Below are 25,725 nucleotides of genomic sequence, written 5' to 3' on the forward strand. Positions count from 1 at the left end.
TAATCAAGAAAGCAAAACTGGGTTATCAAACAAGAAAGAGAAAAACCAAACTTCAGCCGTTAGCAAAACATTTATGCAACCACAATTACCACCATCTGGTGGTCTTCAGATAGAATGTAGGTTTAATGCACGTACACACTGCCTGAATTTCTTTTAGCCAAAAGTTACATGCACGTTTTAGAGTGGTTTTAGCGGTTTTACTTTACATGATTGCCACGTCTTTTTCATGTGTGAATTACACTGCCAAGTTCCAAATTTCTCCTTTTTTCATGCACTCCCACAATATCTGAGGTACTGAAGCCCTGGTTGATTTATATTTCTATTAATGTAACCAAAACAACAGGAAAATAAGTATATCAATTTCACAATGGAGATGTTTTTATGTATATACTTTCCTTATTTTTCTTGTCAGACAACTATTGAAATGTGAAAAAAGTGCATCTGGGACGAGCAGTGGCTGACCGGTAAAGAGGAAAGAAAGGACGAGAGCAGCTTTTCTTTTCTTAGCATTTGTATTGTTCTGTTCAGGAGTATACAGCACATAGAAAACAGTGACATTTTCCACCACATTAACATCTGTAAAATGGTTTGAAACCATTTATAGATGGTGCCTGAAATTGTTACATATAAAACATTACACCAATAATTAGACGCATCACTTATAACAATGTTTTAAAGTCTATACAAATAATTTTCCCCTTGAGTGAAAACCTCCTTATAGAATGTCAGCCTTGTCAACAGGGCAAAAAAAATAAGATGTACACATAAAAGCTATCTTTTTGTTCCATGGCACTTTGTACACATTTAGCAGAAGGAAACTTCTGATTAGTATTTACAAAAACTAGGGTCAGTGGTTAGTCATGTATTATACACTGTTACACTGGAAGATTCAATATGATCCAAAATTGTGCTTTAGTATAAGATATATCAAATAAAAACTGCTATACAGGGTTAATTTAAAGAAATTGTTTGGCAATTAAGGTAATTCACTTAGTCGCTTTCTGACAGCTAATATTCTTGTAGTAGCACCTCTAAAGCTCACAAACAGTTATATGATCATGTTGCTTTAAATAGTACAAAAATGTAAAAAAAAAAAAAGAAAAAGAAAAAGAAAAAAAAAGGCAATTTGTTTTATTTTCAACACATTATTTATAATGCTTCCCAATATTTCTTCAATATGTGCTAAGCTAACCTGGTGTAGCTTTAAGCTGACTGCACTTTAGAAATCCATTGAAATCCATTCAGTACCATATCACTGCTGTTTCTTTGTTTATTGTGCTTATAATTACAAAATCCACCAGATGTTAGGATTACCTTTAATTTCTATATATGTGCTAACGTGTGCTTTAATGATGTATTTTGAGGTTATCATTATTTTGTAAGAAACCAGGTTATACAGGAGTTACACATGCTGTGTGGTAACTATGTTCACAGTAAATGTTTTTAGTGTATAATAAGGTGGCTTTCATAAGGTAACTTTAAATAATGATGTATGTTCATTTGACAAAGTAAAGTCCAGTTGTATTGTGACTTTTAACAGTCACAATACAACTGGAATAGACTTTAGTAGTCAGTGTCATTAAACTCTCAAAGCGAAAAAGCAGAATTACTAAAATGTCAAACTTTTGCTTTAAAGGTACTTGTTGCAAATTCCTTTTTTGAAATCATTCTTCACGAAATAGAGAAAAAGAGAGAACTAAAGTTTAAGCAGGGCTGGACTACACTATGTGTAATACCAATTTCCACAACAAGGTGGTGTAGCAAGTCAGTGTAACGTACAACTCTATTTTGGGCATTTTCAGCCTATTAGTACAGTATAGAGAATAGACAGGAAAGCAGACTCAAATCCCTGGTCCCCTGCTTAAAAGTGCTATTTGTAGGGGTACCCAGTGTAACCTACATTTAACCAAGCAAATAACTACGAGCACATTCTTATTTTCAACACACCTGCTGATCAAACCCTGCACCTTGGCGCTGCAAGTTTTCCTTAAATGCCGGAGAGGAAGATTGCAAAAAGTACCTTTAAAGAGGTCGGCATGAAAGTTAGTGCTCAATGATCGGCACCGTCCTCCTTGAAAAAATAGCTTTTAAATACTTTGAGAAGAAAACGTACATTTATTGAATCTTTAAAGTGGATAGTGCAAAGCTATCAAAGTTAGTAGAGGCTTCTGGAGTTTCATTTGGGCAGTTTCCTGTAACATTAGGCAGATGCATTTCAAAAGCCCACCTATACTACAGTAGTCCTAGCACTGACTATACACCTTCAATCAGTGCTAGCTTATTTTCCCTTAAGGGTGTCACTGGCTAATAAAAGATCATACAATAAATAACAAAATGCAACTTCATTATTAACCTTCAGTAACTTTCTACTGCATCGTTTGAAACATATCAACCTGTGGGAGACTAAACAGGAAAATGTGTTTATTCCTGATGTTGAAAAAGCTGTTGAAACCCAACCATGAGATCTGTTTAGTAGCTTTTGATTAAGTTCCCCATTCGTCACAATATTGCAGGCAACTTTTAAATTGTAAACTTTTAGGCATCTCAGGAAATGGTCCTTAAAAATCTCTTAGAAATAAGAACAATGTGAGATTATAATGAAAAGCTCAGCAGTTACTAAACAGACAGAATTGTGTTATTTAGTTAAGCAATGAAACTTTATACTGAAAAAAGTACGTGTGAAGGTAAACCCATGCTTTGAAAAAAGGGCCTGAAATTATTATTTTTTGGAAAGTACCATTTCCAAGGTCAAGATTGAACTATATCCATATCAGAAAATATTTACATTGTCAGCATTTAGGTTACTACTAGAACTTAGGTTGCTAAATCTGTTTAAACAAATTAAGTCAAAATTATTTTAAATATTAAACTGAACTATTTTAATTGGAAATCTGTGACAAATTTAAGAAAAAATATGAAATATTACAAGAAATAATATTATTTTATGATCACTTTTATCATAATATTTTATGATAAAGTGATCATGTTTTGAGAATAAGGGGTCGTGTGAGAATATGAGAATAAAGTTAAGAAAAAATATCTTACTATTATAATATAATATTAATTTGCTAAAGTAAATGCAACAGTCTAAGAAAACAACGTGCCGTAACATTTTGAAAATACACGCAATATTATGAAAATAAATTATTTAAGAAAAAAGAAATCCCCTCATTAAAAATGTCTGTATAACATTTTAAATAATAAAGCCAAATGATTTATTGAAAAAGTTGTAATATTCTGAGAACAAAATTTTTTTTACAGTGATGCAGTATTTTTAGAATACTAACTATGATAATTACCATTATAAGAATTTAGTAATAATATTCCAAATGTCTATTTTAATATATGCACTTGAAACAAAGTGTTGAGGAAAATTTGTCTGCTTTTCCTTGTCAAAGTAGGAATGATATGCAACTTAACGGCAAAGATTTAATATTGAAAAAAAGAAAAAAATGAATCCAGCTCATACACACTTCAGAAATGGACATTCTTACTTTTTCACAATTCCTTGCATTACCATGTTAGATCATTTTGAAATCTCTGTGTATTCTTCAAGGATTCATGTGTTGTTGTGCTTTGAGCTTTGGGCCATTTAATATTAATCATATTTATTGGATCTAATTATGAAGAGAGCCCCGTTAAAAGTTTGCTTATACTTGCTGATGGCAAAGTAACCTGATGGCAGTATAATCACAGGTGATTTAAGATGGCACTGAACTGTTTCACTGTGTGATGAAGAGCATGTATGCTACACACTATTAATATGCAATAAATAAATAAAGCTGGCGTTCTGCAGTACGCCAGCTGTTAATTCGTTTTTTGTATTTATGCATTTCTTCAGCACCTGCCCCATATAGTGGTGAGGATGTGCATGGATTTTTTTTTTTCTTGTTTCACCTATATGTCCACCAAAACATTACAACTTTTTCAGTTTTATTATTATAATTACTTTTTCCCAAAAATATTTTTCCCTTTTTTATTAAAAGGGCTTTACAAAATATTGCATTAAAACATAAAAAAAAGTTATGGCAGCATCAGTGTGATTGGTTTCTAGCATCACACTGAGCTATGTGAAACAGAGTGGAGAGGTGCTTCATCTTCCCTTCATTCAACTGTGCTTCCCTTTGCTGACCATCAACAAATTCAGCCGAAGTTATTTTAGAGAAACTGAAATGCAAAACAAACATTAAAAATGACAAGTGCAGAGGACGGATTCCTTTTGTTATTAACATCAATATTGCACCAAAGCAGCATACAGTATTTGGACGAGCATTCTTCATGACACAGAATGGAGCTGCAGAGTAAAGGATTCAGACCAGGACAGTGGCTACTTCTGATATGCATAAATACGGTATAAAAATACATTATGGAAAAATTTGCAGCGGCTATATTCAGACATGTTGGGTTGGACTGTGGGGAAAAAAGAACAGGAGAGGAAACGGTGGTAACTGAACTTTTTAAGGCGAGGAAGCAAAAGGAAGGGGAAGGAGAATAAAACACCTGGAGCCTCTAGAAGGTCTGATCATCATTGCAGGACTCTGTGGCATGTCCGAAGGCCTCGCAGATATCACAGTAGGGCCTTTCAACGGCAGGGTTGCCATGGTAGGTGGTGTGAGGTACAGAGTCGGGGCTCTGAGCCTGAGTGGGGCAGTCCTCTGTGTCGTGGAGGTCAAAGCAGTCACAGATGTCACAGAAGAGACGCGGGGTTGCCTTCTTCTCTCTCTTAGATATGCCTTCATCAAACCTACGTTATAGAGAAAAGCGAAAACACACAAGCTGTGGCCATGGGTTTTTATCTGAATATGTTGTATGTAAATCATTGTATACTATACTAGTGTTTTCCTAGTCTTTTTCCTTGAAAGTGTTAGACAACAATGTGATGAGTCAAGTGCGCTGGTGGTCCAGGAGCGGTTTTAATTGTTATGACCAGGGGTGCACGTAAGTGGTCCGCAGGTGCACATTCGCTGTCAAAATAAAAGACGCGCACCAGATAAGAAGTTGCAACACGCGTTTGCGTACATAAGATTTTCTGGAGGAGGACAGGCATTTGTTTAGAACTCTTAAAGATGTCAAAGAAGCAAGCTCCTTTAAGCAATTACTCTGGTGTTCCTCCACCTCCAAAGAAATGTCACTCTAGCGGACAAAAACAGTGCCTTTTATATGTGCGCAAACGCGCGTTGCAACTTCTGTCAATTGTCTGTCTGAACTAAAAGCTTTGCTCAATTATAATAAGCGAGAACAGCAGAAAACTGCCTACACAAGCAAGAGAGATTGATTGGCACTTTTGATTGAAAAACTAGTTAATTAGTCTAGCTGATCAATTCTAGATGATTTGTTTGTGCTCATTAGTTACATTTTTTTAACAGTATATTTCTTACCCATCAGTCCCGTCGTTACCATTGAACTCAGACAAAGCAAGCTTCTTCAATTTGATCTTCAGCTCCTCGTTCTTCCGCTGCAGGTCCACAATCACACTATTCAGGAAGTTGATCTGATGGAGAAAATCACACATATCTCCTCTTAAAGGACGCTGGGGTCATGTGTGCAAACGTGTGCAAACATTAACTGGAAACCGAGAATGAGATCAGTTCTGTTAGCAGCAAGTCTTACCTGTCCCTCTGCAAACTCCTTCTCTTCCCTCAGCTGCTCCAGAGCTGCATCACCTGCAAAAGTATGTCAAAGTCAAGAAAAAGAGTACACAAACTATTTTTTTGTATCTCTTGTCAGATACAAGACTGAGGTATTTTCTCACCAGAGGGTGGGAGTTCCTTGTCTCCTTCCTCCAAGGCTTGTGCTCCCATAAGCCTTTGCTCTAGACTATGAACGCGGCTCTGCAGCTGAGCTTTGTCTCTCTCTAGCGTTTCCACGGCCGACTGCAGGGTCTTGGCCACGGCATTTTCTCCTCGCAGCACCGTGATCTGCCGATAGAGACAGACAAATACCTTACATATTTGGCATTACACAGGACAAATGTAGCGTGTCCAAGATACTATAAGTTGAGCGTGAGTACCTCATTCCTCAGAGTTTCTAATTCCCGGTCTTTGTCTGAGATTAAGGCTCCAGTGGATTTCTGGAAGTTTGTGTCCCCCTCTGATTCCACATTTGAGACAATTTCTCTGCAGAAAAATGTGTACAAGGAGTAAACAGTGAAAGGACTTTTTATTTCCAGTTTCTTGCTATTCTTTATTTGCATGCATTGTTTTCTATCTTATAGATAAGACTGTATCCATTTAACGGTGTGATTACTAATGTTAAATGTTGACAGCCTAGACAAGAGCTTAAGATGATTCACAGTGTCAAACGCACACTTGAAATCAAGAAAAACAGCTGTAACATAACTGCTCTTGTCTAAGTAAGATTTCACTCTCTCAACAAAAACAGACGTTTCAGTTGAATGAAGAGTGCGAAATCCAAATTGCATAGGGTGTAAACCCGGATTGGAGTTAGTGGTGCAACGGATCACGGTTGATCCATAATCCGAACCCATCCCACTCCACGGTTTGGAACGCACGTGATCCGAAGATTCGAAAAAGAAGAAAAGAAAATATGTGTATGGTGGTCAGTCTGTCAAGCGATAGTTATGGCCACCGCTAGCGGTCCAAGTGGAGGAGCAGAGGAGTTTGCGGCATTTAAGCAGGCCTTTGCTGCCCAATCCGACTGGGCTACAGCTATTACAAAAACTATTGGGGTGTTTAGCTGCAGACGGGAGGCCGTATTCCGTTGTGCAAAACAAGGGGTTTTGCACAAGGGGTTCTGCAGCTGGTTCAAAATGCGGCTGCACGACTCCTAACAGGAACTCGAAAAAGAGCATATAACCCCCGTGCTAGCCTCTCTGCACTGGCTGCCTGTGTCTTTTAGAGTTAATTTTAAAATTCTTATGTTTGTTTTTAAATGCCTTCACAGTCTTGCCCCGCCTTACCTCTCTGAGCTTCTTCATCCCCACATACCCTGTCGGTCTCTCAGGTCAGCTGACCAGCTGCTCCTGGAGGTACCGAGATCCAGGAGGAAGCTCAGAGGGGACAGGGCCTTCTCTATTGTGGCTCCAAAATTATGGAATAATTTGCCCTTGCACGTTAGAGAGGCCCCTTCACTGTCCACTTTTAAATCACGTCTTAAAACCCACTTTTATTCCTTGGCTTTTAACCTCAGTGAGACTTAGTTTCTCTTTTAATTGAAGTAGTTATTTAATTAATGATTTCACTCTTCTTTTATTTGTTTTTATTTATATCTCATGTAATTTTATTTTACAGTTCCAATGTACAGCACTTTGTGTCAGCTGTGGTTGTTTTAAAGTGCTTTATAAATAAAGTTGATGATGATGGTAAACTATGATGAACGTGCTTGAGCCACGCTATGATATCTCGTTGCGCGTCCACTTCAGTGACAAGATCGTTCCAAGCACGTATGAGCAGGAAAAGTTACAGCTGAACTATCCCAGGCATCTTCTGTTGCCCTAACTACAAATGGGTGGAACTCCAGGGCAACGGAAAGCCATGTGGCGGTGACCGCTCATTATATCACAGCGGAGTGGTAGATACAAAGCCCTGTACTGCCCAATAGATTAGATTAGATTAGATGAAACTTTATTAATCCCATGGGTTCCTCTGGGAAATTCAGTTTCCAGTAGCACAGTGAGCAGAAATATACCACATATACACATATATAAATATAGAGAATACAAAAGGGATAAATAGAATAAATAGGAATAAGAATACAAGGGAACGGCACATTTCAAGTTTTGTGAGTCTATTACACCATTGGATATTAACAAAAACTATTGCACAGGGAAAAGGCACTACAGCTTACTTGTTCCCCCCTCCTTTGTCCCCGTTCCCCCTCCCTCTCCCCTCCAGCGAGGAGTTAAACAGTTTGATGGCGTGTGGGACAAAGGACTTTTTAAGTATGCTCGTCCTTGACTTTGGGAGAAGCAACCTCTCACTGAACAGACTCCTCTGGCTGTTTATGGCCGTGTGCAGAGGATGCCCAGCACTGTCCATAATGTCCATATTGCACCCTAATTTATTTGTATATAAGTGCGTGGAATGAAATTTTTGTCTTTTTTTTCCTATTTTCGCTGATCCGAAAATTTATCCGATCCGTGACTTAAAACCGTAATCCGATCCGAACCATGAGATATTTGATCCGTTGCACAACTAATTGGAGTCATTAACATGTTCCATGATAGAATTAGCAACCCACTTTTCTGCAATCTTTGAAAAGATAGGGAGTATGCTAATAGGTTGATAATTAGCAGGGTCTGATTTATCACCCGATTTCTAAATTGGTGTAACTTTTGCCACCTTCTAACTCAGAGGAACAACTGCCTGCGTGATTGATAAATTAATAAGATTGGTCACAGGCACCAAAAGATAAGATTTATAATGCTTCAAGAAATTGGTATCAAATCCAAACTCATCCCTTGCTTTAGAACTTCTTAATTTAGAGATTATATTTTCTACTTCATTTTCTGAATATTGAACTTTGAATCTTGAGAAGAAACATCCTCTTTGGTGTCGGTATTCCCAATATTTTGTTGAAGGTCACAAGAATTAGAAAACAATTGTGCAATTTCATTAATGGTACTTGGAAATGGAAAGGAAAAAATCATTTAATTTAGTAGCGAGGCTGAGAGGCTCGGATACCAGTTCACTGGCAAATTTAAGTTCAAGGTCTTTATCAGCATTATGCTTACTGTTTGTTAATATTTTCCCAAATTAGCTTACAATTTCCTTTGGCACTATTAATTAGTCATGAAAAAATTTGCTTTTGCAATTCTCAAAGTTTGTGTGACTTTAATCCTTGCAGATGCTGTTGCATGCTGGGGGAGCAGGCTGAGGGTCGCAGATGCCAACAGACTTAATAAACTGATCCGTAAGGCCAGCAATGTTGTGGGGATGGAGCTGGACTCCCTCAAGGTGGTGTCGGAGAGGCGGATGCTGTCCAAGATAAAGACAATGTTGGATAACACCTCCCACCCACTCCATGACATGTTGGTCAGTCACAGGAGCTCGTTCAGTGAGAGACTGAGATTACCGAAAAGCACCACTGAACGACACAGGAAATCATTCCTGCCTGTGGCCATCTCCCTGTACAACGCATCCACTTAACACACTGTTTGCTGCTACAACTACACATGTTTCTTTTCCAAATATTTATTTATAAGTGACTTATGTATGTATGTATGTATGTATATATATGTATATATTGTACTATTCTTAGTTAGCGTATTGTCTGTCTTGTCTTAATGTTGGTTTAAAATGGAGCACTGTAACAAAAAATAATTTCCCCCAGGGATCAATAAAGTATTCTGATTCTGATTCTGATATAAAACTTAATCGATCGGTATTTAATCCAGATTGTAACAATTTTTTAAGTAACTGGTCTCTGAGTCTCATAAGCTGTTTACACTCAGTATTAATCCAAGGCAAGGAATAAACTCATTTCTTTAAATGGCTCTCTTTCTGAAATTGTGACAAGACCCCTTTTATAGCAGAATATTTATTAGTGTCATCACATGATAGTATGCTAGTCCAAAATTATTTAGAGCTACCATTAAATTTTGTTCTTGACTATTTGGAATAAATGTTTTTTTTTTTTTTTATATTCATGCTTTTACTGACACATCTCAGTCGCTTGACGGAGGCGGTCGCACTTTCTCCTTCTCCCTTATCTTTCCTGCTTGGCTTCTCATGTCTTTCGTATAGTCTTGCTTATTCTCTAACCCTAAGAGAGTCTCCCAGACTTGTTCTCTAAAAACATAAAGAAGAATTATGGATTTGATCAACTGGTCCCTTAACGGAATTGACACCCTCCTGGGCTTGGGAGAGCCCGATTGTCCTGCAGAGACGTTTGCTGCCGGATACTCGATGGTCAGTTGCGTCGTGTGTCTGGCGACACTCTCGATGGAGGACTTTGAATGACATCTACCAATTTGGAACTACGGTAACAGAGTTCTAGCTGATTGGAGCTGGCTTGGACCTGGCTTATCGAAGAATAAGAAGCAACTACAGCTGTTCAAAATACCACAAGGGTTGCCGACATGATAGACGATGGGCAGGGCTGTGAGTACTCAGACTGTGTTTTTTTTTTTTTTTAAACGTAATATGGATAACATCTTGAAGAAGAACAACGGGAATTGAGAGACCTGGTGGCCAGTGACGGACATTAGACCAACTGTAAAATTGGAAGCAGTTTGTTCGCACTAACCAAAACAACTACCATCTTCATCTCATGTGGCCCCCCTGGCGCCAGCTGGATGCTCATAACAATTCTCCCTAGATAATAAGACTGTTTGTTATGACTCTCTCCCTCCTCACCCGCGTCGACCGAAGATTGTTGACTTTTGCTTAACCAGGTGAAGGGACACTTTCTCTCGGTTGAACACGGAACACAAACACACCGACGCACATATACATATGTACACTGACACAGACCTACACTCACCCCCCACCCCCTCCATACGCCTTCAAAGCTTATGTCTTCCATGTTGTGAGATGTGATGATTCATGTGCTGAGGTGTTTTTTCTGTTCTCAAACTGATCTCCCTGTTGGAGCTCAGTCTGGGGGGAGTTCTTTTTTTCTCCTCGTCTTTCCTCATGTTGTGCATTTTCCATTGTTGTCCGGTTCCGGGTTGCTGCTCGTGCAGCTGACCGGCCAGCTACCTAGCCTGACCTGTCTCCCCATTGTGATGTTTGTGTATTGTATGTACGGTCGGCAAGGTCAGTCTCTTAATTGCCCCTTGGGGATAAATAAAGTCTTCTGAATCCTGAATCATTGTTTTACCATTGTTGGAAATGAGTTATTATCCTTGTCATGTTGCCCTGTGAGGTCTGTGTTTTGTAATTGTTTTTACCAGTTTTAGAACTTAGTACTTGGAGCCCTGGCAAATAAGTGTATCAGTAAAGCACTGGTTCAACTTCTGTTGTTTGAAAAATGTGACATATAGATAAAAATGACTTGACTTGGCTTGACTATGCTCACATTTGTCCAAAGGACATTGTTCCAGAAGTTTTGCAGTTTGTTCATATGCAACTTTGCAAAGCTCTCTTTATAGAGAGAAGCTTTCTTCTGGCAACCCCTCCGAACAAGTGTAGTAATCGTGCTGTCATGAACTTTAATATTTCCCATATAAACTGGGGCTTTCAGAGTCTGAAAGCTGTAGCACCTGAATAATCATCTTAGCTGTATTTTAGCAGATTTTATCACCGATTGCCAAAAAACACTTACAACAGAATAGCAGCAACCAGCTGACACTCCGGCAACATATCCGTTCCAGCAGTCTTGACAAACCAAAGAGAAGGAGAGCAGTTTGTTTCACTGAATCATCTCTCATGTCTCTTAATGTTTACTTTAAAACACTCTCTCCCGCCACATCTATTATTTCTGCTCTAATTGTATGCAACCTTGCCATTCCCCTCGAGCCAAAACTGCAGAGCTGCCAGTTCATCTTACATCTTTTTGACTTCACTTCACTCTGCTCCTCACTCTGATCTTACACCACATATTTGTCTTTGATGTTAGACTGTGCCTTTCACTCGGAACTTAAGTCACTGGTCTCCATAAGTGGTGGGATGTTTTAATATCCTGATCACTAAAAACACAGTGTTTCTGTTTATGACTGGCACAGGGCCACAAAAGTGATATTCACAGCTTCTTTTGTTTCAAGACTTAGACAAGGCTTAAAATAAGACCAAACAGCGTCACAGTAAATAGATGAAGGAACTAAAATTACATTTTAAAAAAATCAAATGTTATCCAACTAAGAGCAAATCTGGGAATACTAAAAGAAAAAACACAGTACTAATGCAACGTGGCCTGGAACTAAATCCCAAAGTGACATATTTATATTGCTTGGTTTACCTGACTATATGTCTAATATCCAAAGATATTCAGTTGAGTTTCTTTTTTTATTTAAACAAAGAGTGCCCTTATGTCTTATGATTTGAAAGATTCAGAGGTTGCTCTTCTGCTTTTGTAATAGTCATATCTTTGTCCATTTATTTATTTTTTATACTCTATGCTGTACAATCCTTCCATTTTCTTAACGGTTTATCCACTTCAGGGTTGGTTGGAGCCTATCCTAGTTTTCATGGGACCAAAGGGATGTTACACCCTGGACAGATCACCAGGTTCCTCACTGGACTAATGCAGATACATAGACAACCTTTCACACCTAGGGCCGTTTACGACGAGTTCATGTGCATGTTTTTGTACTGAGCACCTGGAGAGAACCCATGCAGTCACATGTAGATCGTCCATACGCCACTTGACAGCCAAACTGGGTGGTTATTTCAAACCCAGGGCATTTTTGCTGTGAGGCACAGTGCCAAGGATCCCAGCATTATGCTGCCCCTGGTCGTTTGACCAGAACATTAATATGAAAGATAATGACTGGAAGAGGACTTTGTTCATAGTGAGTCTCTCAAATAGATAGCAATCAAGTCTTTCTAGATGCAAGTCTGTCTCCTCAGGAGTAATCTTAAAACCTCTCCTCTCAGTTATGTGGGGAGTTATTTGAAGCACTTTTTAAAACTAATCTCTAATAATCTCAATTTTAAGTGGTGAACAGGACATAAAAACTGCAAGTATAAAATTACCAGTTGACTCTGATAAAAACTTCTTAAAGCTAGTTGTTTTCTGAAGAAAACATCCAGATGTGCAAAAATGACATTGGTCACACAGCCTCTTATATCCTGATGATCAGAGATCAATCCTGCACTCATAGCTGTTGACCGAGTAGGAAGCTGGAGCCAACAATCAGTTAGTCAGCAAGTTACTTGGTTACAATCTCTTATTATACTTCTTTTTTCCCAGTCTTTAATTAAACCTTCAGCAACAAACCAGCAAATTACCACCAGAGAGATTTTGATTTTTATCTACAGACTTTCACACCAAGTTTCACACTTTAGCTCTTCATCAGCTCTGTTACCAGGACTACAATACAGATGTAACGCTGGCTCATCTCTGATAAGAAAAAACAGTCCAGCAGTCAACAGAGGGATGTGTGTAAGTACAGAAGGGAGTCCCATTAGAGGAACCACGTCACATTAAAGCTACCCTCCAAATCTCCAAAGGAATCAATCTCCTAATGTCAATATTTGAATAATCAACCAGCACTTAAGGAACGAAAACATTATAATACTGTGGTTTTATTTCTGGTCATTCCTGATAATGACTTCAGAAGCTTTTTAGTGTTGTTTTGATGGCTTTGTGTGTATCTTTGTTTAGCTGCTTTGTTGTTATAGCTACTGTGTTGTGCTAGTTTATAGTTGAAGAGTTAAAGGGGACCAAGTGTGTTCATTTTCACATTGAGTTCATTGTATTCTTGAACTCTACTAAAGTAGGGTTGCATGAGTCATACTTTCATACATATTCATATCAATTAATGATTATTTATGTTATAGAGGAATTTGGTGCTGCCCCTCATCTTTGGGAAACAACTAATTTTTCACTTTTTAAAAATGAGTTAAATGGTTATTTGCTAAAAAATGAAAGATATGACATCATTATTGATGTTGGCTGTAGTCTTTTATAGGTTGTTACATTAGTTTTAGATGCATCAGCAGAGGAATTACTGAGAGATACAGTGACGAACACTATAACATTCTATGTTCAATGTTTAAAAACTAAACAGGAAAATATATTAAAAAGTCAGAAAATCAACATTCAAAATTTGAAGAACATATTTCATAGTATCTAACCTGGTCTTCATGTCTGGCTGCTGACAGCTGTGATCCTCGTTGTGCTGAGGCGTAAACACACACACACAGACAAAATATAGAAGTATTTAAATAGAATCTAAACCCATCTTAGCTTCAACAATTTAGTCACAGCAGGAGATAAAACCTCATTAGGCCAAAACCCTGATCTCTAACAGGATAAAGGAAAAGCATTTACATAATAAGAAAGTTAAAAAGGTCAATACCTCATCAGGATGCTGAGACTTGTGGGATGCCAGCTTCAGCTCCTCACTAGGGAAAGAAAAGACAATTCACACATTTGAGGGCTGCACTAAAGGCAGTGTAGTCGGGTCCCAGTGATGTCTGTGTCACCAACACTGCTATATGCTTAAATCTGGTGATTCCCAGATATTCGCATCTGTTAACATCTCACCTATACAAACCCAAGTAAGCATATCCAATACACATCTGGCTAAATATTCTAATGCTTAATGACTTTGTACTGCTACAAGAATCATTACTGATATACACAACAAATATATTAGAGGCTATTTTTGTAAATGATGAATACATTTCAATTAGGGTTGCAACGATACTCGTATCGATATTGAACCGTTCGATACAGTGCTTTCGGTTCGGTACGCATATGTATCGAACAATACAAAATTTTTAATTTATTTTATCAACTTTTCTTCTGACGATGCTGTCTGTGTTGAGAGCTCAGTGGATCTGCGTTTGACTACTCCGCCTAGGCTGCACTGTCGAGTGCAGATCCACTAAGCGCAGCGCAAGCTAGCAAGACAGAAGCTAACATGGCAAATTGAACCTCCCCCACCCTCATTCAGATCTGGCCTTTGGAACTATTTTGGTCTTCATGTGAAGTATGACCCTGAAGGTAAGCGCGTCATGGACAAAAGTAAAACAGTATGTCGGATGTGCCACGCAATGCTCAATTACATGGGTGGGAACTACTGCGTTAGCACAGTCAGCTCGTTAATGTGTTGACGCCGTCCAGCCCCACGCACGGGGCGATTCACGGTAGCTCGTTAACGGAGATTTGCCGTGTTGTGGCGTTAACGTCATTTCAGATTAACGCTGACAGCACTAGTGGGAACACAATGAATATGACTGCACATTTACACCGACATCATCCTAGTGCAAAGACAAGTGGAAGTAGACAAAAACAACAAGCACGCATGCTACAAACTTTACCCGAGTCATTTAGACAGCCGTTAGCACATGATTCTCCTTATGGGGACCTGATATGTTTAATATGCTGCTGAGAATATAGCCCAGAAGAAGCTTATAGTATAGCTTTTATTTTGGAAAGAGCCATTTCTCTGTAATAAACTCTCTTTTCCAAAGATGAGTGATTTCTCGATCAGAGAGATTTATTTTTTTTATTACTTTGTTGTTTCAGCAACATTAAATATAAAAACTGTACTTTTGAGTTAAAATATATATTTATAATTTTAATAAATGACAAATTAAAAAAGCATGAACATTTTTTGTATCGAAATATCGAACCGTGACACCAAAGTATCGAACCGAACCGTGAATTTTGTGTATCGTTGCACCCCTAATTTCAATGATGAAATGTTCATGTTGAGCACCCATTAGTTCCCTTCAACTCTCAAAGATGTCCTTGCCAGCTGATACTCCCTAATCTAAAGACTATAATATGATCACACAACATCTGAAGTAAATAAAAGCACACAGGGGTTATTAGGAGACATTCATATTGCTGTTTGTTTTATAAGCTGTACATGTTCTCCCATTAAATCGCATCTCTCTACAGGAGATGCACTGACCAAGCAGCCAACCCAAATGGTGATTGAGAGCTACATATGGCATCAACCAGAGGCAACAGGCTTGATTCTGAGGCTAATGTGAAAGTACACTAAAGTGCAAAGCCACTGATGGATCTTACTGATGGATCTTGACCTGAAAATAATAAAGCCAATGTGAAATTGCTAAAAGCTGATTATATGCTAGAAGTCAAATTCAACACCTTCCATCATAACAACTGTATGACTCACCAGTTTGGATTGTTAACAATTAACAACACAGACAGTTGTAGCTGATTACTATTTGAAATTTCCAGATACTGAGTGAGCCAAAATTTTGAGAAGATAACCCATTGTAAACCATAGAAAAGTTCAGGGCTGGAGTTAATGTGTAGAAACAGCTACAAAGAGCTTAAGTATTACATCATATTCAGGCCATCTTCTTTTCTACAAACTTCAGTGCAGTCTTTCATTGGTCGTGCTGAGAAACCAAAAAAGTATGTCCCTAAGAACACACTGGCCTCCACTACAGGAACTGTGGTTATGTGCAGTTTGTGTAAACACCTCACTAACTTATTTCTTCTATTCTTTACTGATTACAAAAATCTCTACAGCAGTGTCCAGCTGTTATTCAGACATGTCTGAGCTAACTATGAAAACTCAACTTGCTCATGGACTCAGCTTTTCTACCCAGCTGTGATATTTGAACAATTGTTATTTTCCTATTTCTGAATTAGAATTCTGAACTTTCAGTTCATGTCTATAACTGTCACTAAATAAGAGATATCTGTAAAAATGCTCAGTGGATCTTAAAAAAAAGTTAACCATTACTTCAAATGGATTGTTTCAAAACACGATGGATTTATATTTGGAAATCATTCTCAGACTTTAGAAAAGCTATTTCTATGTCTGTGATGTCTGAGCAGGGACGATCAGAGAGTGCTGTTTGCCCCTCCCACAAAAGCAGCACAGAAAATTTTCAGAAGCTCTTTCACGAACCTAGCTCTCTGGGCCTGGGTGAGGCTTTAACATATTAATGGTCATGAAGTTAGCAGTACAAATATAGGGAGGTAGAGGGCCACCACAGTTTAAGATGTTTTGATGTATGCTCAATTATCCAGGTAAGTAAATCCCAAAAGGTTGATTCTGTTCATCTAGATGTACGATTTTCAGTGAGAGAAACGTTTCGTCGCTCATCCAAGTGACTTCTTCGGTCTCCGAAATCTCTTATGGGAGGCACAGTTCAAGATATTGACAGTATAAAGGATGAACCACCACCGTGACGTCATTTTCTAAAATGTACATAATCTATGTTAAGATATTCTCTGATATAAAGAGATCAGGCTACAACTAAAATGAACAACCCAAGAGCAATGGCCACTGACCACTGACCTGACTTCAGTGTAAACTGAATGTGAGATTGTCAGTGTACATTATATGCTGTATATACAGACAATTTTCATACAGCCATGATTGTGATGAAACTGATCTCTGACATTTATTAGTTTAGTAGTTTCTGAAAATATAACCAAAAAAGTCAAACATTTTGCACAACAATCCTAAATCTTAAAGTAGTGAAACGTGATGAGCTAATCTACATATTAGCGCTCATCACTTAGAAAGACACGTGTTGTTCTGTGTCTGCTGCCTACATTCACTCATGACACAGTCCTATTTTAAAAGGAGTAGTTTATATACTGTAGTGCTTTACAACTAACCTACCTACACTACACTATTTGACTACAGTGGGGCAAAAAAGTATTTAGTCAGCCACCGATTGTGCAAGTTCCCCCACTTAAAATGATGACAGAGGTCAGTAATTTGCACCAGAGGTACACTTCAACTGTGAGAGACAGAATGTGAAAAAAAAATATCCATGAATTCACATGGTAGGATTTGTAAAGAATTTATTCGTAAATTAGGGTGGAAAATAAGTATTTGGTCACCTCAAACAAGGAAAATCTCTGGCTCTCACAGACCTGTAACGTCTTCTGTAAGAAGCTTTTCTGTCCCCCACTTGTTACCTGTATGAATGGCACCTGTTTGAACTCATCATCTGTATAAAAGACACCTGTCCACAGCCTCAAACAGTCAGACTCCAAACTCCGCCATGGCCAAGACCAAAGAGCTTTCGAAGGACACCAGGAAAAGTATTGTAGACCTGCACCAGACTGGGAACAGTGAATCTACAATAGGCAAGCAGCTTGGTGTGAAAAAATCAACTGTGGGAGCAATCATCAGAAAATGGAAGACATACAAGACCACTGATAATCTCCCTCGATCTGGGGCTCCACGCAAGATCTCATCCCGTGGGGTCAAAATGATCATGGGAACGGTGAGCAAAGATCCCAGAACCACACGGGGGGACCTGGTGAATGACCTGCAGAGAGCTGGAACCAAAGTAACAAAGGTCACCATCAGTAACACACTACAACGGCAGGGAATCAAATCCCGCAGTGCCAGACGTGTTCCGCTGCTGAAGCCAGTGCATGTCCAGGCCCGTCTGAAGTTTGCCAGAGAGCACATGGATGATACAGCAGAGGATTGGGAGAATGTCATGTGGTCAGATGAAACCAAAGTAGAACTTTTTGGTATAAACTCAACTCGTCATGTTTGGAGGAAGAAGAATACTGAGTTGCATCCCAAGAACACCATACCTACTGTGAAGCATGGGGGTGGAAACATCATGCTATGGGGCTGTTTTTCTGCCAAGGGGACAGGACGACTGATCCGTGTTAAGGACAGAATGAATGGGGCCATGTATCGTGAGATTTTGAGCCAAAACCTCCTTCCATCAGTGAGAGCTTTGAAGATGAAACGAGGCTGGGTCTTCCAACATGACAATGATCCAAAACACACCGCCCGGGCAACAAAGGAGTGGCTCCGTAAGAAGCATTTGAAAGTCCTGGAGTGGCCTAGCCAGTCTCCAGACCTCAACCCCATAGAAAATCTGTGGCGGGAGTTGAAAGTCCGTGTTGCTCGGCGACAGCCCCAAAACATCACTGCTCTCGAGAAGATCTGCATGGAGGAATGGGCCAAAATACCAGCTACTGTGTGTGCAAACCTGGTAAAGACCTATAGTAAACGTTTGACCTCTGTTATTGCCAACAAAGGTTATGTTACACAGTATTGAGTTGTATTTTTGTTATTGACCAAAAACTTATTTTCCACCCTGATTTACGAATAAATTCTTTACAAATCCTACCATGTGGATTCATGGATTTTTTTTTCACATTCTGTCTCTCACAGTTGAAGTGTACCTCTGGTGCAAATTACTGACCTCTGTCATCATTTTAGGTGGGGGAACTTGCACAATCGGTGGCTGACTAAATACTTTTTTGCCCCACTGTATATAAAAAAGACAGCAGCATAGACAGTGTTGTCAGGGAATTTATGAATCTGGATATTTTTGGATGCCGGAACTAAATGATTTGTTCAGGAAAATGAGTTTAGCCCCATGTAGGTCATTCTTAGGATTTGTGTCAAAGTTAAAACTCTGAAGCTATGTGTGACTAATAGCCCAATCACAGCACCATCTGGGTGAAATATTTAGCTGTCTGCAGTATAATTACATTCCCCATGCCTCTATAGCATCCTGCACTCTAACACAACAGTGCGCTCCACTGTGCAGTTCTTTTTGCATATTCTGTGTTCAGAGGACATCACAAACCTCTCGTCTCAGTTCCAGTTGTGCTTTGTGTTAGGTACTAATTATTCATTTTAACATGCTAAAATAATTAAATGAGATGAGGAAAATGTCAACATTTCACCTGCTAAATATCAGCAGGTTAGCAGTTGAATAACAGCAAACTGTTTTTTTTGTCATTGTTAACAATAGAATATCTATTCTAAATTATATTTCTAAATTCTAATTCTACAATACATTTTTTTAGATAGTAAAAAATAGGGCATGATGTAAAATGAGTTTACCACTCCTGCTTTAGATAAAAGACGGACAGACCCTGCTTACAGATCTAAATATCTTTTGCTGCCTTCACACTGCAGGAAATCGATGATTATTTAAATGCATGATCACTTTAATTCATATTCCACATAAAGCACAATTTGATCTCAACTGGACTGGATCATTAAAACGGCTGCATACTTGCCTAAAACCTGAAAAAAATGCCCCCATAAGTGTATTCTTTCTCTTAGTGTAAAGACATACAGAAGTACACTCTGAAGACATACATATTCTCACATAATGAGCCATCTATTTACAAGAAACAGCCTGAAAAATAAGTGACATGTCTCATGTAGTGTGTCTGCTTGCTGTCAAGAGTGTTATTTCAAACAAGACTATGACTGAATACTTTCTTCGCAAAGCTAATTTTGATGCTGATTTCAGACAATCATCTCTCGCTTTCATGAATCCCACAGCTGTGATAAATATAAACATCATCTGAACTGTTTATTTATACTGCAAATCCAATTTTCTGCACTCTTCCATTACGCAGGTGGCCTACAGCTGAGTTCTCTATCTTAACACCCCCTGTGTGACCGTTTTAACAGTAAAAGAAAAAGTGAAAGAAATGAAAGCATAAAAAAATATGTAAACCAAATGAAGTTAATGAACAATATTTTTGGCCTTCAAAGATAAAATTACAGCAGCACCAAAATAACACAATCATGACACGTATGTGAGCTACAATGTTTACAGCTGTTCTTTCATAGCACAAAGCCACCTTGTTTCCGTACAAGCCTGAAAACCCTCTCTCTTGCCGTCTCTCTCTCTCTCTCTCTTTCTCTCTCTCACACACACACACACACACACACACACACACACACACACACACACACACACACACACACATGCTGATGTCACAACAAGAGAAATAGCCTTGTCGGAGCCAGGCGGTCCTAGGAGGAGAGGAGGGATTACATAACAGGAGCAGAGTGAGGAAGGACGTGCCTCAAAATGTTTTCCGCCATCCTTTTTGAGGATGGCGGAAAACATTGTTGGGACAAGGCGGGGTGGAGGGAAAGAAAATGTAAAACAACAATATAAGACTGTAACATGAGTCATCCATTTAGAGAGCTTTTATTTTCAATTATTTAGGCAAAGGCAGAAAAAAAGACAAAATTGTGCTTGAGGAGACTGGAACCGTTACACTGTCACTGATGTCATTTGTTGACATTTTTCATCTCCATTTGCTGCCTCTACATGCTACATATTGATGACTATAATCCAGCCAGTTAAATCCATGTGGAGCTCTGCAATTTAAGGGTTCTGATGACTCAAGGGGACGTGTGGCAGGATGATGTAAAGGCTCCAAAAACACACGCATGGACACTACATATTTACACATGTACACAGAGGTACTTGACAGCTTGACAGAAACGCAAGCTCTATAAATAGAGCTCAGCGGCAGACTGGAACTTCACCAGAAACAAAAAAACAGAAAAGAAAAGAAGAAAAAATATGCCATAAGAAGAGAGAATACTTTTATCCTGAATCAAAAGCACCATGTTTCAGCTTACAACCAAAGATATACTGCTGAGTCAGTGCAAATGAAAGACTTTCCACATCTACATGTCAACACCAAACACATAGAAGGAATTAATAATGTAGATAACACGCTGTAAAAAAATGTCCAATTTTAATTCAGATAATGTTTTAAATGAACTTGAGCAGAGAAAAGTCAAGATATAAGGATCATGTGGCTAAGGTTCATGATTCACTATTTTCACACATACAGCTTCTCTACTATTTTTGGAAGAAGGGGTTGATTATTATTTCCATGTTCAATCAGTTCAATCCCAGGAGACGATGTAAATCCCATCAGAAAAGGCAGCTGTCATAAAACATCTGCCGAATCAAACATGCGGAGCTACCTGCTGTGAAGACCTGATGTAAATGAGCAAGCAGCCAAAAGTTGACATGTGAGATTACTGTGTCGACAAAACTGCAGATTCAATCAAGATATTTCAGGATCACATTTTGTGACATTTTTAAGTATAGTTAAGGCCTTAATTTTGCATAAATGGCTCTCAGACTTTTTAAGCATCTGTGAAGACACACTGTCAAAAACATTGCAAACATATACATCCAGAAATGTAAAAACCATAACGTGGATTGTACAGTTAAGGATCTCAAACCTGAATAATGAATGCACACTCAATCTAAATTTCCAGTCAGGTGTCATGATTCAGGAATGTTTAATAGGAGTACTACGCAAATGGGCTTTCTTTGCTGTGTTTCTAAACAGTATTGTACATTGTCCTCCACATCCATTATCACACAACAGCATGCTCTGACTAATTGTACTTTCCACAACAATTTAGAGCATATTTACAAGTGGAAGCATCTCTCTAGAGAGTTACACATGTTGCCAATTCAACAGCACATTTGACATTTCAGCTATAAAAATAAAAGTATTTTTGACCCATTAAGGTAACAACTAACAACTGTCAAGCCACATTCTCACACAGTCCTTACTGAGCGGAATTAGAGCTTGAAAATGCAGACTGGATTTTTAATGAACATTTGGCCCCCAGGACAAATTTAGCAGCTCCAAACTAATGAACTGGCTGGCTGGGGGTCACCTTTACGGGAGGCAAGAGGCAGGAAAAAACACATTAGTTATCATGAGTACTCACATTTCCTTGCAGAGGATGCCAATACGCTGGTTTTCTGAGCTGCTCCCCTCTTTTGACAGACTGAGCTCTTCCTGATATTTGGAGTTCTGCTGTTTCAAAGCCTCAAGCTGAAGAGGAGCAAGATGGAAGAAAGGAAAGAGGGTGAGAAAGACACAGGGACTACAGGTATACAAGATTACACCTGATCCTTATTATTATTTCTCTAGAGGAAACAAACAAATATTGCAATTGTGTGCTGGTCAGTGATTTTTGGATCCCGTCTGGAGTATTTATGCTTATTTCATCTTGGCTGTAATTAAAGCTGCAATTACTCAAAGGAGTTTTTGTTCTAACAGTGATGCTCTGCAATTTTAAAGAGTTTGGTTTTGTTCTTCTACCTCATTACTTCAGTGTGAAATGTCTCATTTCAGGCTTTTTATCACTAGTGAGGGATATGAGTGTTTGGCCTACCTGTGTAAATGCTATGCATAAATAGCTCAAACAAAGAAGTTACCTTAAACAGGAAAAGGAAAGTCAGAATTCAATACCAAGAGAATGAAGCAAGAAAAAAAAAAAAACAACTTAATTTTGGATAATTAATTTTGGATTTCTTCATAACATTGCGTATGTAACAGTCAGTTAACAATATAAAACTCCACTTCTCATTCGTCCATATATCAACAGAAATCCCTGTCCTACTAAAGACATGTTTATGATCTTTCTTTCACAAAAAAATGAAAGCAAAGGTGAAAAACAGTCCATAAAGCACAGAAGCTGAAAGTAGTGACTGTCAATTTATCTGAATTCCCATCTAATCAATTATCAAGGTATTTACTGGCTGGGATAATCCCCAAAGCTTTAAGTCAGTGACCACACACATGAGTGTCTATGGTTTAATTCTCTCCTTCTCTCCCTTATTTAAATTCCAGCAACATTTTTGAGCTCTACAAAACACACAGATATATTCAACATCTTGTTCTAAATGATCGTTGCATTCCTTGGTTTGCATTCAAGAAAACTGCAGTAAGAAAAAAAGAATATCTGGGTCACTAAGAGTGAGACCAGAGGTAATACCTAAAATACACCAGCAGACCAAAGAGGCAAGCAGACAGCAGCATGAGCTGGAACTAAAAATAAAAGCCCCAGAAAGATCTATTCCTTCAACTTCACTGCAAGAAAACTTTTTTGTTTCCCATTTGAGTCACATGGCAGAGATTCCAAACGCATCTGAAATCACTCCTGAAGCTTCAAAGCGCTTCTCGGACACATACAGCGCTGTGATATCAGCTGCTTTAGAACAGCGCCAGTCAATAATTAATTAACGAGTATGACTTTGAAGTCTATGTTTTTGCTGAAACAAAAAAGAAAATAAATACATTATAAAAACCTCATGCTAGCCTTTTAGAGCATGTTTCCATTTGCACATTGTGATATTAACTGCAGCTGAGCTTCAGAGTTTTTTTTAATTCTATTATGATAATGTCCAAATTGAATGCATAAACACATGAAGACACACAAACAAGCACAAAATACAGAATTATCCAATAGGTTACAGGCACAGGCAAGGATCATTCACCTGCTTACAATGACCAAGAGATACTACTGTATTAGAAAATGACTGCAGCACTGAAGGTTTTCCTCTCAGTTTGATGTGCTAAAAATAAATAAATAAATAAATCTAACGAATGATCCTACCTGGTAGTGAGGCGAATAGAGGTTGTTGGAGTAACCCTGATGCAGAGCAGCTATGTCCATACCTACACAGCTTACCACTGCTGGATTTCAGATGCGTTCCCTCGCTAAACGACAGCAGTGTTGTGACAATGCCTCCCCTCTCACTCTGTCTATAAAATGCATACACCAACACAAGCCGCTAGGCATCAATAAACCATCAGCTCTCATACCCTGCTGTGCACGACTGAGAGAGAGAAATGGAGAGCGTGTTGCCTGTACAACTCTCTCTCACACACACAGAGTCAGGTTAGGTTAGCACTTCCATTATGTAAGCCTAAATAAGCTCCTCCTCAGACTCCTCCCCACCTTTCTGCAGCTCACAATCTGGTTTGTGCACACCACATGCACACACGCGCATGAGAATTTTGACCATTCATTCATTGGTGAATTTCAGCATCTCAGATTGAACCCTCAGTTGGAGACTGCAACAACATGTAATGTACATTCTACCAGACATGCCTTCATACTTTAGGCTCCTGCACTCGTTTAGTGATGTGTTATAGCATGGATACTCTGGAAATCTAACTAGGGCTGCAGCTAATCATTATCCACATGACCAGTTAATGTCTATACAGCAATGCCTGATTCTAGATCAATCAGTCCATAGTTTTAGTTGTCAGCTTTAGGAACCAGCTAATAGAAAAGAAATGCATCTACATGTAGAATTATTTTTATTATTAGAAATACTTATGTTAGGTTATTACACGTTACGGTTTAAATGGTAAAACAGTTTATTTGAAATGAAGATGTTCTTTCCATGTACTAAGTTAGGAAATTACTGCACTTTACTTAAATGTGGTGTATTTGTCTTTATGGCCGGACCTAAATATTACCCACATAGCAAAATTGGTATGGCCCGGATCTGGCCCACACAATGTGCTTACACATTGCCCACATACCACAAAAAATGACGGCCCTTTGGTGGCCCACATCTGGTTTGCCAGATGTGGCCCATACATGGTCCAGCACAAGGCCAGTTGCAGACACACTGCTGGTCCTGTGCTGGCCCAGAACAGTTTCAGCTCTGGCCCCAGATGTCAGCCTAATGTGTACCTCAATCAAGCCATGTAATAACAACAATGTGCCGGAACATAATAGCACAAAAGTAACATGACGAAACTCTGTTCAGACAGTGAATGGACTGATTCTTATGTAGCGCTTTTCTACTCTCCCGGATTACTCCAGGTGCTCTATACAACATGCCACATTCACCCAATCACACACTTTCTCTAAACCGAGTGCTTCCTAACTACATTCATACACATTCACACTCTTTACATGCAGACTGGAGGAACCAGGTATCGAACCACTAGCATTCCGATCAGTAGGTGACCTGCTTTACCTCCTGAGCTACAGCCACCAAGTGGTAAACATGAGTAAACCCTCACTAGGTTTTGGATAAAGTGTACACTCACAAACCTGTCAAACCAGCATTTGAAACACTGGCTACCATAGCAGTATAGTATTGCAACGTGGCATTTGGGTCTTCTAACTAAAACAGGAAAACAGGAACATAAATAGTGCCATCATTGCCAGACCTGGCCCACATCTGGTTGACCTACACCCTACCATGACACCAGTTAGTCAGAAGTGCCAATTGATGCTGTATCTAGGGAAGACCTGTTTTCTATGAGCCTGGGCCACATAAACCACACCACAATCGGGCCAGATATGGCATGCCATTACATAAACAGTGCCATCTATGCCAGACCTGTCTGCTATGTGGGTATTTGTCTATAATGGCACACGGCAAAAATATCAGAATTATTGTTTCATGTCGTCTATAATGTGCCAGTATGAATCTATATTTTACAGAACACAATGCAGACAGAGAGGCCAGGGTAATTTAGAAATGGAGTCATGCTGTTTAAAAGGCAGATCTGCTCCAACCCTGTTATTTACAGTACTCTTTAGTCTTTACGGGACCGTGTGCCACACCATTTTCC

The 25,725-nt window shown here is 38.8% G+C and overlaps 1 protein-coding gene across 2 annotated transcripts in view; it reads right to left on the reverse strand.

The window, feature by feature from the left end:
* Positions 1-508: 508 nt before the first annotated feature.
* clip1b (CAP-GLY domain containing linker protein 1b) overlaps positions 509-25,725 on the reverse strand; it is a 49,025-nt gene continuing 23,808 nt past the window's right edge. For both annotated transcript variants that reach the window (XM_080874616.1, XM_080874615.1), the window contains 8 exons: positions 22,067-22,173; positions 13,925-13,970; positions 13,701-13,744; positions 6,011-6,116; positions 5,753-5,918; positions 5,611-5,663; positions 5,379-5,491; positions 509-4,744 (listed from right to left, as the gene is read on the reverse strand). In XM_080874616.1, the coding sequence (XP_080730742.1) occupies positions 4,510-4,744; positions 5,379-5,491; positions 5,611-5,663; positions 5,753-5,918; positions 6,011-6,116; positions 13,701-13,744; positions 13,925-13,970; positions 22,067-22,173 (870 nt within the window). In that variant the 3' untranslated portion in view covers positions 509-4,509. The remainder of the gene's footprint in view (positions 4,745-5,378; positions 5,492-5,610; positions 5,664-5,752; positions 5,919-6,010; positions 6,117-13,700; positions 13,745-13,924; positions 13,971-22,066; positions 22,174-25,725) is intronic.

The sequence above is a fragment of the Rhamphochromis sp. 'chilingali' genome, assembly GCF_963969265.1.
Source record: "Rhamphochromis sp. 'chilingali' genome assembly, chromosome: 2".
NCBI lineage: Eukaryota > Metazoa > Chordata > Actinopteri > Cichliformes > Cichlidae > Rhamphochromis > Rhamphochromis sp. 'chilingali'.